The sequence below is a fragment of the Solanum tuberosum genome, unplaced genomic scaffold, assembly GCF_000226075.1.
Source record: "Solanum tuberosum cultivar DM 1-3 516 R44 unplaced genomic scaffold, SolTub_3.0 scf00633, whole genome shotgun sequence".
NCBI classification, from domain to species: domain Eukaryota; kingdom Viridiplantae; phylum Streptophyta; class Magnoliopsida; order Solanales; family Solanaceae; genus Solanum; species Solanum tuberosum.
The window spans coordinates 1-15,262 of record NW_006239553.1 but is presented as its reverse complement, the minus strand read 5'-3'; the positions used below and the strand labels follow the sequence as shown (position 1 = coordinate 15,262).

The window sequence follows — 15,262 nt, the reverse complement described above, 5'->3', positions numbered from 1 at the left end:
AATTTAAAATATTTTTAAAATCATATAAAAATTTCAATAACTTCTCAAATACATAATATGACATAAATTAAAATTAAAAAATATATATATATTGGGCCCCGTGCTGGCACGGGATCCTATATCTAGTATAAACATACAATTTGTTCTCTGGTTGTTGGTCTTGTTCTTTCAAAGCTACCATCTGGCTTCTTCAACTACTGTTTGATTGGAAACGTTTTCCTTCTCACTCATTTTCTTATGACTTTAAATATTCCGACCCCCTTTTGTTGGCTTTGTTTATTTGTTTTTCGAGTTAGATTTCTTGTCTGGTCATACGTAACTCATCTAATAATTATTATTTCATAAAGTTATTTTTTTTGTTGAAAAAAATAATCATAATAAAGAAGTAATATATTTGATAAATCAATAATTTGTTTCTAAGTATTGGATTGAATAATTGTTACCTTGATTATTCTGTCTGGTGTTCATCTTAAATTTTGGTTTGACATACAAAGAAGGTGAGATTGAATTATCATCAGAGAAAATTAAAGATTAAATTGGAACATAGCTAGGATTAGTTACCTATTAAGTACAATTAAGAATCATTGATTATGATTTAGGTAACACTACTAAGTAGTAATAAATAGAGTACTTTTTTCCGTTCATTTTTACTTGTTTACTATTTCAAATATTTTCATGGAAATTAAATACTTGAATTGCTTAGTCTTCTTTTGACTTGACTACTCAAAATGTTGAAATATTACAGGAAAAACTAGCAAAGAATTAAAGGTGCACATTTTGCCAAATTAAAGCAATGGATTACTCTCTTGCCATTACTTATGCTACTACATCTATCATTTTTCTCTACTTCATTTACATGCTCTTTGGGATTTTTAGTAACAAAAAGGGTAAAACACCTCCTAAAGTTGCTGGATCCTGGCCTGTAATTGGCCATCTCCATCTTTTCAGTGGATCTAATCTGCCTCACAAAACATTTGGGCTTCTGGCAGACAAATATGGCCCAATTTTCACAGTAAAATTTGGAGCCCATCAAGTTTTGGTGGTGAACGATAGGAAAATAGCCCAAGATTGCTTGACTACCAACGATAAGGCCTTGGCAAGCCGGCCTAAAGCGTTGGCAGTAGAGCTCTTGGGCTATAACTACGCCATTTTTGGGCTTGGCCCATACGGCCCATTTTGGCGAGAAATGAAAAAAATAGTCGTACTCGAATTACTCTCCAATCGTCGTGTACAAATGTTAAGACATATTCGAGAATTTGAAGTGAAAACATCTATCAAAACAATGTATGAAAGGTGGTCGAAGGAAAAGATGAATGATTCTTCAAATTTCGTCAGAATAGAAATGAAACAATGGTTTGAGAACTTGGCCATGACGATTATTATAAGAATGCTTTTTGGAAAAGAACACGATTTTGAAGAAGGAAAAAGGGCTAGAAATGTAATGACAAATTTTTTCAAGTTACTTGGTGCATTTGTTGTAGCTGATTTTATACCATCACTAAGATAGTTAGATATAGGAGGATATGAGAAGGAAATGAAGAAGAATGCTAAGGAAATAGATTATATTCTTGAAAAATGGCTAGTAGAACACAAGAACAAGAGAAGTTGTGGAGAAAATAAATGTGAGGATGATAAAGATTTTATGGATATAATGTTGTCCCTTTTCGAAGATGCTATGGATGAAGATCTTGCTGGTTTTGATGCTGATACTATTATCAAATCTACATGTTTGGTAAGTTTATTATAATCTACTCTTTCTACTTTTTATTCTATTTGTGTGGCTATAAAAGTCCGTCAATTATTAGAGGTAAAATGAAGATTTTGAATTAATCGTTTTATCTTATATACTCTAGTACTATATATACTATATCTGAATTTTATTAGACATATATTTATGTGTGTGTGTGGGCGGGGGTTGTTTTTACAAAATATAAACTTGTGGGTCAATTTTTATATTTGAAAAATCTCAAATCATGATTTTTGGAGACTTTGAAATTTCATTTCATGATATGAAATCAACACAAAACATGTCATTTTTTCGAGACGGACTAAAAATGAAAGCAAGTTATACAAATTGGAATAGAGATATAGTATATCTTTTCCTTTTAATCTGACATATATTATACACCATATATACTATATCTGAATTTTAGTCTTTTCATTTATAAAAGTCATTATATAATTTAGTAATTTCTTTTTCTCCTTTTTCCTATTTTGGAAGTCTATGTTAGCAGGGGGATCCGACACCATAATTGTAGCATTAACATGGACTCTCTCTTTGTTACTCAACAACCCTCATGTAATGCAAAAGGCCCAAGAAGAACTAGACATTCAAGTTGGAAAATATAAACTTGTTGATGAGTCACATATAAATAGCTTGGTCTATCTTCAAGCTATTGCTAAAGAATCGTTACGTTTATATCCACCTGGACCACTCTCAGCGCCCCATGAATCCATAGAAGATTGCATTGTTGGTGGCTATAATATCCCTAAAGGTACTCGAGTACTATTCAACTTGTGGAAGATTCAACGGGATCCGACCGTTTGGCCAGAACCCGATTTATTCAAGCCAGAGAGGTTCTTGACGACTCATAAAGATATAGATGTTAAGGGAAATCATTTTGAGTTGATTCCATTTGGCGCTGGAAGAAGAATTTGCCCGGGGATTTCGTCAACACTTGTGTTGTTGCACTTGACTTTGGCTAACGTGCTACATGCATTTGAAATTACAAGGCCATCTGATGAACCAATTGACATGACTGCAAGTTTTGGTACGAAAACTACACCACTCGAGGTTCTCATTGCTCCAAGATTGTCCCCAGATTTGTACTATTAATAACTTATGCCACTGAACTTAAGTCAAGACTTTTGGAGAACTTTTTTTTTAAGACATAACTTCTATCACTAAATTTATGTCCTGTGACATAACTTGTGCCCGAAACTTATGTTGTCCTATGGTAAACTTGAGTCATTGAACTTATCTTAGGAAATAATTCGGGTTATTAAACTTATGCATTGAACTTAATCTATTTTGCTTCCAAGGATGTTTCCCCTCTTTCCGTCCGTCGTCTTCTGTAAGAACGAGAGGGATGGGCTCCTTGCTAGAATTGCTACCACCCTTTCTCATGACTTTTCTTTGCCAAAAAAATCCCACGTATGAAGCAAGCAGAACTTATGCCTTGGGGCACAATTTATGTCTTGACTTATTTTTATTTTGCATTGGTGCATATATAACTTATGCCTTGCGGTTTTATTTTTATTTTTTTCGTTGTTAGGGACAATTCCTATCATTTTTTATTTAAAATTTTTAAAGATAAAAATTAAAAACCATCAATTTTAAGGAGCAAAAATTAACGAACTCCCAAAAAAAAGCATTTGTGTGAAGGTCTCATTATTGCCTTTTTGGATCCTAGTTTATGCTACTAAAATAAAATATCAATCCTACTCTCTTATTATTTAACGCTACTTAGCACCGCTTATGTGGTTGTGTGAGAGGAAAGAATGATCAATTAGAGTTAAGTAGCATAAAGTAGGAATGAAAAAAAGGAAGAGGAAGACTGCTTTTAAGTACTCCCTTTATTTTATATTAACTCAATTTTTTAGTCTTTTTTTATTGTTCATAATAATTGAATTGTTCAAAGTTTAAAATGAATATCTGAAATATTTTCTATATTTGCCCTTTCCTTTAAAAAAATTTGATATTTTCTAAGAGATAAATTGCACTATTTACAAAGTTACGTTTATGATTTCACAAAAGACAATAATAGAAATTGTGATTTAATAATATAATTGAATGTTTTTCTTAATAAGTGTGCATTGTCTCAAAATTCAGTTAATATGAAATAGAGGGAATATTATTCGGTAGTGTTAGGTAAGAGGAGAACAAGATAAATTAGAAGATTGATTAAGTACCTGTTATTAAGTGGCGTTAAGTATAATTAAGTACCTATCATTAAGTAGCGTTAGGTAAGAGGGGAGTAGGATTATTAATTATATAGAGTAGCATAAAGTAGGAATAAGGAAGACGTCTCAAGTACCTATCAAGTATTAAAAAGTATGTTAATTATGATTTTATGATTAAGTAGCGTTAGGTAACACTAATAAGTAGGAATAAATACTTTTTCACTATTTCAAAAATAGATTTTTTTTTAATTTGTTACTTCTTCATATTGTACTCTTTCAACATTAAATACTTACTCGCAGTGGTACAATATTACAGAAGCAACACACCAAATTGAGGAAAAAACAGCAAACCATTCTTTCAAATTAAAGCAATGGATTTCTCTCTTGCCATTACTTATGCTACTACATTTATTATTTTTCTCTACTTCATTTACATGCTTTTTGGGATTTTTAGTACCAAAAAAGGTACAACACCCCCTAAAGTTGCTGGATCATGGCCAATAATTGGCCATCTCCACCTTTTCAATGGATCTAAGATGCCTCACAAAATTCTTGGGCTCATGGCAGACAAATATGGGCCAATTTTCACAGTAAAATTTGGATCCCATCAAGTTGTGGTGGTGAACAATAGGAAGATAGCCCAAGATTGCTTTACTACCAACGACAAGGCCATGGCAAGCCGGCCTAAATCGTTGGCATTAGAGGTCTTGGGCTACAACTACGCCCTTTTTGGTATGGGCCCTTACGGCCCATACTGGCGAGAAATGAAAAAAATAGTTGTACTCGTATTACTCTCCAATCATCGAGTACAAATGCATCGACACATTAGAGAATTCGAAGTCAAAACATCCCTCAAACAAATTTATGAAATGATGAATGGTTCTCCAAATACTGTGAAAATAGAAATGAATCAATGGTTCGAGAACTTGACCATGAACGTTATTGTAAGAATCCTTTTCGGTAAAGAACATGATTTTGAAGTAGAGAGGGCTAGAAAAGCAATTCGAACTTTTATGAATTTATTTCGTGTATTTGTTGTAGCTGATTATATGCCTTCACTAAGATGGTTAGATATAGGAGGATATGAAAAGGAAATGAAGGAAAATGCTAAGGAAATAGATTATATTCTTGAAAAATGGCTAGTAGAACACAAGAAAAAGAGAAGTTGTGGAGAAAAAAAATGTGAGGATGATAAAGATTTTATGGATATAATGTTGGCCCTTTTTGAAGATGCAATGGATGAAGATCTTGCTGGTTTTGATGCTGATACCATTATCAAATCTACATGCTTGGTAAGTCTATTTTAATTGAACTACTTTCTACTTTTTATTTTTATTTATGAGGTAATAAAAAGACGAAATGAAGGAGTATCTTTTCAATACTTCTAGCAAATTTACTATTATTTTTTTCCTATTTTGGAAGGCTATGTGGGCAGGAGGATCTGACACCATAGTTGTAGCACTAATATGGATTCTCTCTTTGTTACTCAACAACCCTCATGTAATGAAAAAGGCCCAAGAAGAAATAGACATTCAAGTTGGAAGAAATAAATTTGTTGATGAGTCACATATAAATAACTTGGTTTATCTTCAAGCGATTACTAAAGAATCGTTACGTTTATATCCACCTGGACCACTCTCAGTCCCTCATGAATCCATGGAAGATTGCACTGTTGGTGACTATACTATCTCAAAAGGTACTCGAGTACTATTCAACTTGTGGATGATTCAACGAGATCCAACCATTTGGTCAGATCCTGATGTATTTAAGCCAGAGAGGTTCTTGACGATTCATAAAGATATAGATATTAAGGGAAAACATTTTGAATTGATTCCATTTGGTGCTGGAAGAAGAATTTGCCCCGGGATTTCCACAAGACTTGTGTTGTTGCACTTGACTTTGGCTAACGTGGTACATGCATTTGAAATTACAAGGCCATCTAATGAACCAATTGACATGTCCGCCAATTTGGGGATAAAAGAGACACCACTCGAGGTTCTTCTTGCTCCAAGATTGTCCCCAGATTTGTACTACTAAGTATAAACTCCTTATTAGTAAACTCTAAATAAAAAAATATGTCATTTAACAATAGACACCATTGAAACGTACACTTTTAAAAATACATATTATCAAAGAGTACTAAAGCCTTTACCTGCATTAATTAATTGTCATTGGATCCGATGTTGCTATAACTAGGCTTTAGGGACATTTACAAAGAATGTTAATTGCCGTTAAAAATACATATTTAGCTATAATTAAGCTATTGCCGTAATTAATTACCGCTAAAGATCATTTTTAGTATCGTGCATCTTCACCATATTGTTCATAATTAAACAATTCGTTCGTCTCTATGTTCACAGCACCATATTTGTTTGCGAAGATAGAAGAAAATAAAGAAGGAGATAGCTAGTGTAAGGGCAATCAGAGAGAAAACCATGGCTATATTAAATATCGTATAAAATTAATACATAAGTTAGGAATGAATTTATACACATAATTAATCAGTGCATCAATTACTTAAATCTCTTCATGATGTAACTTTATTCATGTGTTAGTAAAACATGCATGATTTTAAGTAGCTATCAAACGACCCCATATTGGTTACGTTTGTCTTCCATTATATTGATAAGTAACTTCTCATTGATGAATCCAATATTTGAAAACGAAAAGACAATTCTTCTGATTATAGATTAAGAGCTTGTTTGAATTGACTTATTTTAAATGTTTGTATGTTAAATGGAGTACTATTATTATAAAGATCTCTTCGTTTCAGATCTCATATATATATATATATAGAAATCTTCCGTAAAACAAACATAAAACTAAAATACAACATTGTAATTATCAAAAAGTTATAGCATAATTATAACCTTAATTTACTGAAAAGGATCAGCTTTTCATTCATAATAAAGATTAGAATTCAAGCGTGGAGTAGGGTGAACTTCGAGTGGAGAAGCTTTGAGAATTGTCAATCCAAAGCTCTCACTCATATCAATTGCTTCATCTGAAGGCCTCTTAATATCAAACCCCTGCAGTAAAATAGCCAACACATATTGCACAACTTGAAGGGCGAACGAAGTTCCGGGGCAAATTCTTCTTCCAGTACCAAACGGAATCAACTCAAAGTGATTACCCCTTACATCAACATTTTTGTGAGTCGTCAAGAACCTCTCTGGCTTAAACTCGTGAGGATTTGGCCATATTTTAGGATCGTTACGTAACTTCCATACGTTCACTAATAAGCGAGTCCCTTTTGGTATATCATATCCACTAACAACACAATCCTCAATCGACTCGTGGGGTAGTAAGAGTGGTCCTGGTGAATATAAACGTAACGATTCCTTAATAATAGCTTGAAGATAAACCAAGTTCTTGATGTCCGATTCTTGAACCCATCTATTCTTGCCAATATGAGTGTCTAGTTCATCTTGGGCCTTTTTTAATGCTTCGTAGTTGTTTAGGAGTAAAGATAAAGTCCATATTAGAGTTACGATTGTGGTAACAGTACCTGCCGATAGCATAATCTACCAATCCAAAAACCAAAAAATTCAGCAGTTCATTTCACTAAATATGTACATAATGAGTGAAAAAATAATACTACTACTCCCATGTGTCCTATGAACACTACTTATTCCTGTATTTAGCATTTCTTAGTTTCAACATCTGTACGCGTGACATATTTAAGATCACAATATTTAAACAACATTTTGATGTGTTTTTAACTAGGAAAGTAACGAAGAACGTACCATACAAGTAGCTTTGATAGTGGTATCAACATCAAAACCATGAATATTCTTGTCTTCATGACAAATGGACAACATGACATCCATGAAATCATCTTCATCCTTACATTTATTTCCCCTTAATTTCCTCTTTCTTCTATGCTCAGATAACCAATCTTCAACGATAAAGTCGATTTCTTTCGCAGTCTCTTTCATGGCCTTCTCATGTCCTCCAATATCCAACCATCTTAGATAAGGTAAAAAATCAGCCACAACAAAAGCACCCAACAATTCAAAAAGTCTCCGAATTGCTTTGTGAGCTTTACTTTTTTGTTCATCTTCATTACCTGTTACATAGGCGGATCTAAGATTTAATCTTTACGGTTAAAAATTCTTGAAAATATGAGCACAAAACATAATACTTTGTACTATTACTTAATAACATAAATACAAAATTATACTTGTACCTTTATATTGTACTCCAAATAGCATCTTGACCATAGTGTTCATAATTAAATTCCCAAACCATTCCTTCATCTCCATCTTCACAACACCATTTAAATTACTAATACTACTATTATAAATCTCTTTAACAGCTGATTTAACTTCGAACTGTTTGATGTGTTGGAGCATTTTGATTCGCCGAGCTGAAAAGAACTCAATGGTGACTATTTTTCTTATCTCTCTCCAGTAAGGCCCATAAGGCCCAAGCCCAAACATGGCGTAATTGTAGCCCAATATCTCCGAACCTATGGATTTGGGCCGAGTTGCAAAGGCCCTGTCATTTGTAGTGAAACATTCTTTGACTATTTTGTGATCACTCACAATTACTACTTCATTTACTCCGAGCTTTAATCGAAAAATAGGACCGTATTTTTCTGCCATTTGGCCGTAGATTTTGTGAGGCATTTGAGGTCCGTTGAGTAGGTGGAGATGGCCGATGATAGGCCATGCTCCGGTAGGTTGTGGTACACCTCTATTTCGCGTATAATCTGAGAAAAATAGTTTGCGAACATAGAAGAAAAGAAGGAAGGAGATAGCTAGCGTAAGGGCAATTGGAGAGAAATCCATGGCTTTGATGATTAATTTGTTACGTTGTTAGCCTTCTTTTTAAAGTGAATGAAAATGTATTAAAATTAATACCAAATAAGTTATGAATTATTTCATACACATTATTAATCAGTGCATCAATTACTTAAATTTCCTTATGATGTAACTTGTTCATATGTTTTATCAAAACATGCATGATTTTATGTAGCTATCAAACAACCCCATATTGGTTAATGGTTACGTTGGTCTGCCTTTATATAGATACTTAAGCTTTTCTAAAAAATAAATAAATTATATACGTGTCTAAATTCTGTGCACCGCATTATTGACTAGTGGGCCAAAAATGACCTACTTTAAGTTTAGGATGAACCATTTTTTATAGAAAAACTACGTAAATGGGCCATAAAACTCAAAATAATTACATGTTCATACTTCAATCCAAAGTAATTCAAAAAATACTCATTTTCTCTAAATAAAAAAGAGCAACTTTCACATATAGCAAATATAAAAATCATATTTGTATGCTATAGTTATAGTTTGCATAATTGCGCTCCATAGCAAACATAAATATGTATATTTCGCTATACATGTACAAAAGAAAGCAATTGTATAATCTGTTTCGGTATACATATACAAAAGATCAATTGTATAATTTGTGTTTGTATAAAGCGAGAAAGAGAGAAAGACAAAAGAAAACTGGGCAGGGGAAGATCGTATTTGTATAATCATAAGTGTATAGCACGAAAATAGATGCATTTGTATATACAATTTTCTCTCGCTTTATACAAACACAAACGCAATGTATACTTTTGTGTTTGTATAAAGTGAGAGATGCGAGTGAGAGTGACGAGCAAGATCTGGGAGAAGGGAGAGAGGGGAACGGAATTAAATATATGTATATATACAATTTTCTCTCGATTTATACAAACACAAACACATTTTATACATTTGTGTTTGTATAAAAGTGAGAGAAGCGAGGGAGACTGCCTAACGAGAACGAGAGTGGCGAGCGAGATTCACCAGGAGAGAGGCGAAATAACAACAGTTTGCTATGGGGTACAATTAAATCAAACTATGGTTATAGCATTTAATTTGAATTAATAGTTTGCTATTATATACAATTTTCCCAAAAAAAATAGTTACATCCTATACCCCATTCATTAATGCAGATAATTTTCGCTTAACTGATATTAAATCAGTATCATATATTGTGTTGGTGTATCATTAAGACTGATAATATCACTTAGCTGATACTAAATCAGTATATATATACTAAATTAAGTTTTTTTGCATATTTGTTTTTTCAATCAGATTTGTAAATCATATTTCAAGAGAACTTAACAACTAATAATGTCTAAGATTCACACTAAAAATGGAGCAAAAATGTATTTTCTTAACATGTATCCGAGATATTTGTATTTGAAGATCAAAATAGGTGATATGAATGATAATATTGAAAACTCATGAAAAGATAGATTATTAGCACATAAACTAATGAGATATGTATTAATTACCACTGGAAAATTCTGGAAGTTACATGCTGACATTTTACTTTCACCATTATGGTGGATCAATCCAAAATTGGATTATTTTAGGCCCACGTGTGTAATTATTTTTATAAAATGTACTCATGAATTTACTTTTACTTGTTTCTTCAAAATTAAATAAAATTATATTAATTTAATATTTAAAATTTAAATATATAAAAACTATTCAAAAAATGTGTCCATGCATTTGTACCCTATGATTGCAAAGTAATTCGAGTACAACTATTTTTTTCATTTCTCGCCAATATAGGCCATAAGGGCCCATACCAAAAAGGGCACAGTTGTAATTTTGTAGACAACGCTTTAGGCTACTTTGCCAAGGCCTTGTCGTTGGTAGTAAAGCAATCATGGGTTATCTTCCACCACCATTGTGAGTAAGTATTAAACGTTGAAAAAGTACATTATGAAGAAGTAACAAATAAAAGTGAAAATTAATTTTTGAAATAGTGAAACTGTAGAAATACTTATTCCTACTTATTAGTGTTGCCTAACCCTACTTGACCACAAATCAAAATTAACAATACTTAATACTCCCTCAGTCCAACAATAGTTGTTCACTATACTATGTTGGGATTAGATGTCCAATAATAATTGTCCATTTTATGAAATCAATGGATAATTTTAAACTTACTCAAAGGATAATTATAATACGTAATTTCTCTATTACATTTTTCAAGACATTATATTTATTTCATTCAAATGGTGATATAGTAAAATACCCTTCTTCCTCCTCTTCCTTATTTACTTTATGCTACTCAACTCTATATAATTAATTAATCCGTATCCCCTCTTACCTAACACTACTTAATCATAGTTAACGCCACTAAATAACAGGTACTTAACCAGTCTTCTAATTAATCCTGCTCTTCTTTTACCTAATGCTACTTTATAATAGGTACTTAATCATACTTAACAACATCTAATAGCATGTACTTAATCAGTCTTCTAATTGATCCTCCTGATCTCCTCTTACTTAACTCTACTTAATAAAGTGGACCTTTGGTCCTATTTCAACTAAAATAAAATAAAAATGATGAGGTAAATAATTAATAAAGAAAATAATTGAAATGTGGCACTTTTCAATTGGTTTTTGACAGCAAAAAAGGACCTTCGCGCGCGTCATGTGCGTGGTCACAAATATAGTGAGTGAGAAAATGAGTTAAAATGGTCATTTTACAAAGATACTCAATACTTTTGTTGGGTAATAGGACACCCACAAAGTTAATGTGTCTTTTTTAAAATTCAAGACAACTTCAGTGGTAACTTTATGTCTTTTCTCTTTAGAAAACGTATTTATGAGTTTACTTTTACTCGTTTCTTAAAAATTAAATAAAATAATATTAATTTAGTATTTAAAATTTAAATTTTTTAAAACTATTCAAAATATACTACTATAGTCTATAAATTGAAAAGAAGCATAACTACGTAACAAATTAACCATAGCCATGGATTTCTCTCTGATTGCCCTTACACTAGCTATCTCCTTCCTTTCTTTCTTCTATGTTCGCAAACTATTTTTCTCAGCTAAAAAGCAGAGTAAAAATGTACCAGAAGCTGCCGGAGCATGGCCGATTATCGGTCATCTCCACCTGCTCAACGGACCTCAAATGCCTCACAAAATCTTCGGCCAAATGGCAGAAAAATACGGTCCAATTTTCCGATTAAAGCTGGGAGTAAATGATGTAGTAATCGTGAGTGATCACAAAATAGCCAAAGAATGTTTCACCACGAATGACAAGGCCTTTGCGAACCGGCCCAAATCCATAGCTTCAGAGATATTGGGCTACAATTACGCCATGTTTGGGCTTGGGCCTTATGGGCCTTACTGGAGAGAGATTAGAAAAATAGTCACCACTGAATTCCTTTCAGCTCGGCGAATCGAAATGCTTAAACACGTTAGAGAATTTGAAGTAAAATCAGCTGTTAAAGAGACTTATGAATATTGGCTGAAAAATAATTTAAATGGTGCTGTGAAGATAGAGATGAAGGAATGGTTTGGGAATTTAATTATGAATACTATGGTCAAGTTGCTATTTGGAGTACAATACACAGGTATTTAATTTTGAATTTAATCATCAATATGTTATTACATATATATGACTAAGTAAGTATTATTCAAAAATTAGTAATTTGAATCTCGAAATTCCAAACATAGAGTAGAGTACTAGAATTAAGTTTTGAGTTCATATAGTACTTGTAGAAATCTGGATGTTGAACGAAATTTAAATTTTGGATTCACCTACCTCTGTAACAGGTAATGAAGATGAAGAAAGGAGTAAAGCTCACAAAGCAATTCAGAGACTTCTTGAATTGTTGGGGGCTTTTGTTGTGGCTGATTTTTTACCTTATCTAAGATGGTTGGATATTGGAGGACATGAGAAGATCATGAAATCGACTGCTAAAGAAATTGACTTTATTGTTGAAGATTGGTTAGCTGAGCATAGAAGAAAGAGGAAATTAAGGGGAAATAATTGTGGGGATGAAGAAGATTTCATGGATGTCATGTTGTCAATTTGTGAAGATAAAAATCTTCATGGTTTTGATACTGATGCCATTATCAAAGCTACTTGTATGGTACGTTCTAAAAATGCATAAATAATACGTAAACATGTCTTTTAACTTGGCACTTATAACGTCAGTGATTATTAATATCTTGCTATATATTGTAAAATGTGGAGTTGATTGCTGAAATTGGCAGGCTCTGCAAACGGCAGGTACCGATACCACAATCGTAACTCTAATATGGATTTTATCTTTACTCCTAAACAACTACGAAGCATTAAAAAAGGCCCAAGATGAGCTAGACACTCATATTGGCAAGAACAGATGGGTCCAAGAATCGGACATCAAGAACTTGGTTTATCTTCAAGCTATTGTTAAGGAATCGTTTCGTTTATATCCAGCCGCACCGCTCATGTTACCGCACGAGTCGATTGAGGATTGTGTTGTTAGTGGATACGATATACCAAAAGGGACTCGCTTATTAGTGAACGTATGGAAGTTACAATACGATCCTGAAATATGGCCAAATCCGCATGAATTTAAGCCAGAGAGGTTCTTGACGACTCATAAGGATGTTGATGTAAGGGGTAATCACTTTGAGTTGATTCCGTTTGGTAGTGGAAGGAGAATGTGCCCCGGTGTTTCCTTGGCCCTTCAAGTGTTGCAATATGTGGTATCTGTTTTATTGCAGGGGTTTGATATTAAGAGACCTTCAGATGAAGCAATTGATATGAGTGAGAGCTTTGGATTGACAATTCTCAAAGCTTCTCCACTCGAAGTTCAACTTACTCCACGCTTGGATTCTAATCTTTATTATGAATAATAAAATGTTGATCTTTTCTAATAAATTAAGGTTATAATTATGCTATATTGATAATTACAATGTTGTATTATAGTTTTATGTTTGTTATAGGGGAGTGTAGACATAAGAATTCTCGTCCAGAAAATAATAATCAAGATAAAAAAATATTGCAATAATTGTGTATTTATTTGTTATCAAAATATGCATGTTACAATCCTCTATGAATCTTCTGATTCATTTTTTTCGAATATAAATTCAAGGACTCTTGAGCTTTATCTTGTATTCAGTGGCTTTGATTGTTGTGAACCAAGTAAACTCTGTAAGGGCGTATGAGTTAGAAGTGGTGAACGAGATTGAGCCAAGTAAAATATTGAAGTGTTTTAATTGGGATCCAGGCCCAATTAACATTTGATTAAAAGGGAGAAAAAGTTTGAAAGAAGGGTTAATGGATATTGAAGAAAAATGCCCGTCCTCTTCTTATTCTAGAGTCTAAGTTTCTCGTCCTCGTTCTTATCTCTATCGTTGTAACTTGTTATTTTCATGCTTTCATTGTAATTCAGTCGTATGGGTATTGCAATTACGATTCTAAAGTTGTAATCGCGTTTCAGTTCTCTTATCAATATAGTGAGCAATTCAGGTTTGCTACATTGGTGCTTTCATTGATCGTACTCCAACAATGGCGATGTTTCTACCTAGATTCAGTGGTGAAGGCAACCCAGAAAGTTGGATTTTTCGAGCTAAGTTGTACTTCACATACCTTGGCTTCGATGCGAATGACTGGCTTCCGCTTCATTCATAATGACCTTGAGGGTGAAGCTTTGACTTGGTTTAATAGCTTATTTTGCAACAATCTATTTTTGGATTGGACGCATTTCAAGGATAAATTTGCTCAGCAATTTCGCCAACAAACCAACAATGATGTGTTGAGGCGTCTAGCTAATTCCTCACGAGTTCATTTTGACGGTGTTAATTTTGTTCCTATAGTTTCACAATCATCTGTGGTGTCTCCTCTTCCTGCTCCCGGTCGTGTTCCAAAGTCCTCTACGTCTGTATTAACCTACAACACTGGAATCAAAAAATTAAATTAAAAATAAGTCAAAAGTCAAAATAGGATATCCCATATTTATTACTGACTTATAAGTGTATATACTTTTTATAAGCCTATTCAAACATACTCTAACGGCTCGTTTGGTGTGAGGGATTAAAAATAATAGTGATGGGATAAGTTATGCCATATACATGGTGGGATAAGTTATCCTAGGATAGCTAACCCCGGGATAACTTATCCTGGGATAACTTGTTTCTAACCAAACGACCCCTAAGGGCCTTGTTGAATCGACTTAAAATCAAATGTTTATAAACACTTCCTTAATTTAATCAAACACTCCAAATATATTTAAAAGTTATTTTTAACTTAAAAATAAGTCAATTCAAACAAACTCTTAATCGATTATGAGAAGAATTGTCTTTTCGTTTACAAATATTGGATTCATCAATGAAAAGTTGATCATTATGGTGAAAAAGAAGAAGGGGAAACTAAATAAATATCCCATAAAAGCAAAATAATTACAAACATATACCCCTTTATATTCATGTCCCACTAAATAATTACACTATTTATCCCCCAACTAATTTCGCTTAACTGATACTAAATCAATATCATATACTGTTTTGGTATAATTAAGGCTGATAAATTCACTTAATTGATATATATATATATATATATATATATATAT

At 32.9% G+C, this 15,262-nt stretch overlaps 5 protein-coding genes across 5 annotated transcripts; 4 read left to right on the top strand and 1 right to left on the bottom strand.

Annotated features, from left to right (window-relative positions):
* Window positions 1–749: 749 nt before the first annotated feature.
* On the top strand, window positions 750–3,029 carry LOC102587375 (cytochrome P450 82A3-like). Its single transcript, XM_006366374.2, has 2 exons — window positions 750–1,732; window positions 2,222–3,029. The coding sequence occupies exons 1-2, from the start codon at window positions 1,535–1,537 to the stop codon at window positions 2,834–2,836; spliced, it is 813 nt and encodes a 270-aa protein (XP_006366436.1). The 5' UTR covers window positions 750–1,534; the 3' UTR covers window positions 2,837–3,029.
* On the top strand, window positions 794–1,507 carry LOC107058762 (cytochrome P450 82A3-like). Its single transcript, XM_015304877.1, has one exon. It carries the CDS (start codon window positions 794–796, stop codon window positions 1,505–1,507), a length of 714 nt encoding a protein of 237 aa, XP_015160363.1.
* A 1,185-nt stretch (window positions 3,030–4,214) lies between the features above and the next one.
* LOC107058763 (cytochrome P450 82A3-like) lies at window positions 4,215–6,005 on the top strand. The gene is made up of 2 exons (XM_015304878.1): window positions 4,215–5,195; window positions 5,326–6,005. The coding sequence occupies exons 1-2, from the start codon at window positions 4,275–4,277 to the stop codon at window positions 5,938–5,940; spliced, it is 1,536 nt and encodes a 511-aa protein (XP_015160364.1). The 5' UTR covers window positions 4,215–4,274; the 3' UTR covers window positions 5,941–6,005.
* Window positions 6,006–6,800: 795 nt separating this feature from the next.
* On the bottom strand, window positions 6,801–8,510 carry LOC102597204 (cytochrome P450 CYP82D47-like). The gene is made up of 3 exons (XM_006366407.1): window positions 8,093–8,510; window positions 7,650–7,972; window positions 6,801–7,427 (listed from the first exon to the last, which is right to left on the bottom strand). The coding sequence occupies exons 1-3, from the start codon at window positions 8,508–8,510 to the stop codon at window positions 6,801–6,803; spliced, it is 1,368 nt and encodes a 455-aa protein (XP_006366469.1).
* A 3,139-nt stretch (window positions 8,511–11,649) lies between these two features.
* Window positions 11,650–13,623, top strand: LOC102587044 (cytochrome P450 CYP82D47-like). The gene is made up of 3 exons (XM_006366373.2): window positions 11,650–12,274; window positions 12,477–12,796; window positions 12,921–13,623. The coding sequence occupies exons 1-3, from the start codon at window positions 11,668–11,670 to the stop codon at window positions 13,545–13,547; spliced, it is 1,554 nt and encodes a 517-aa protein (XP_006366435.1). The 5' UTR covers window positions 11,650–11,667; the 3' UTR covers window positions 13,548–13,623.
* Window positions 13,624–15,262: the final 1,639 nt, after the last annotated feature.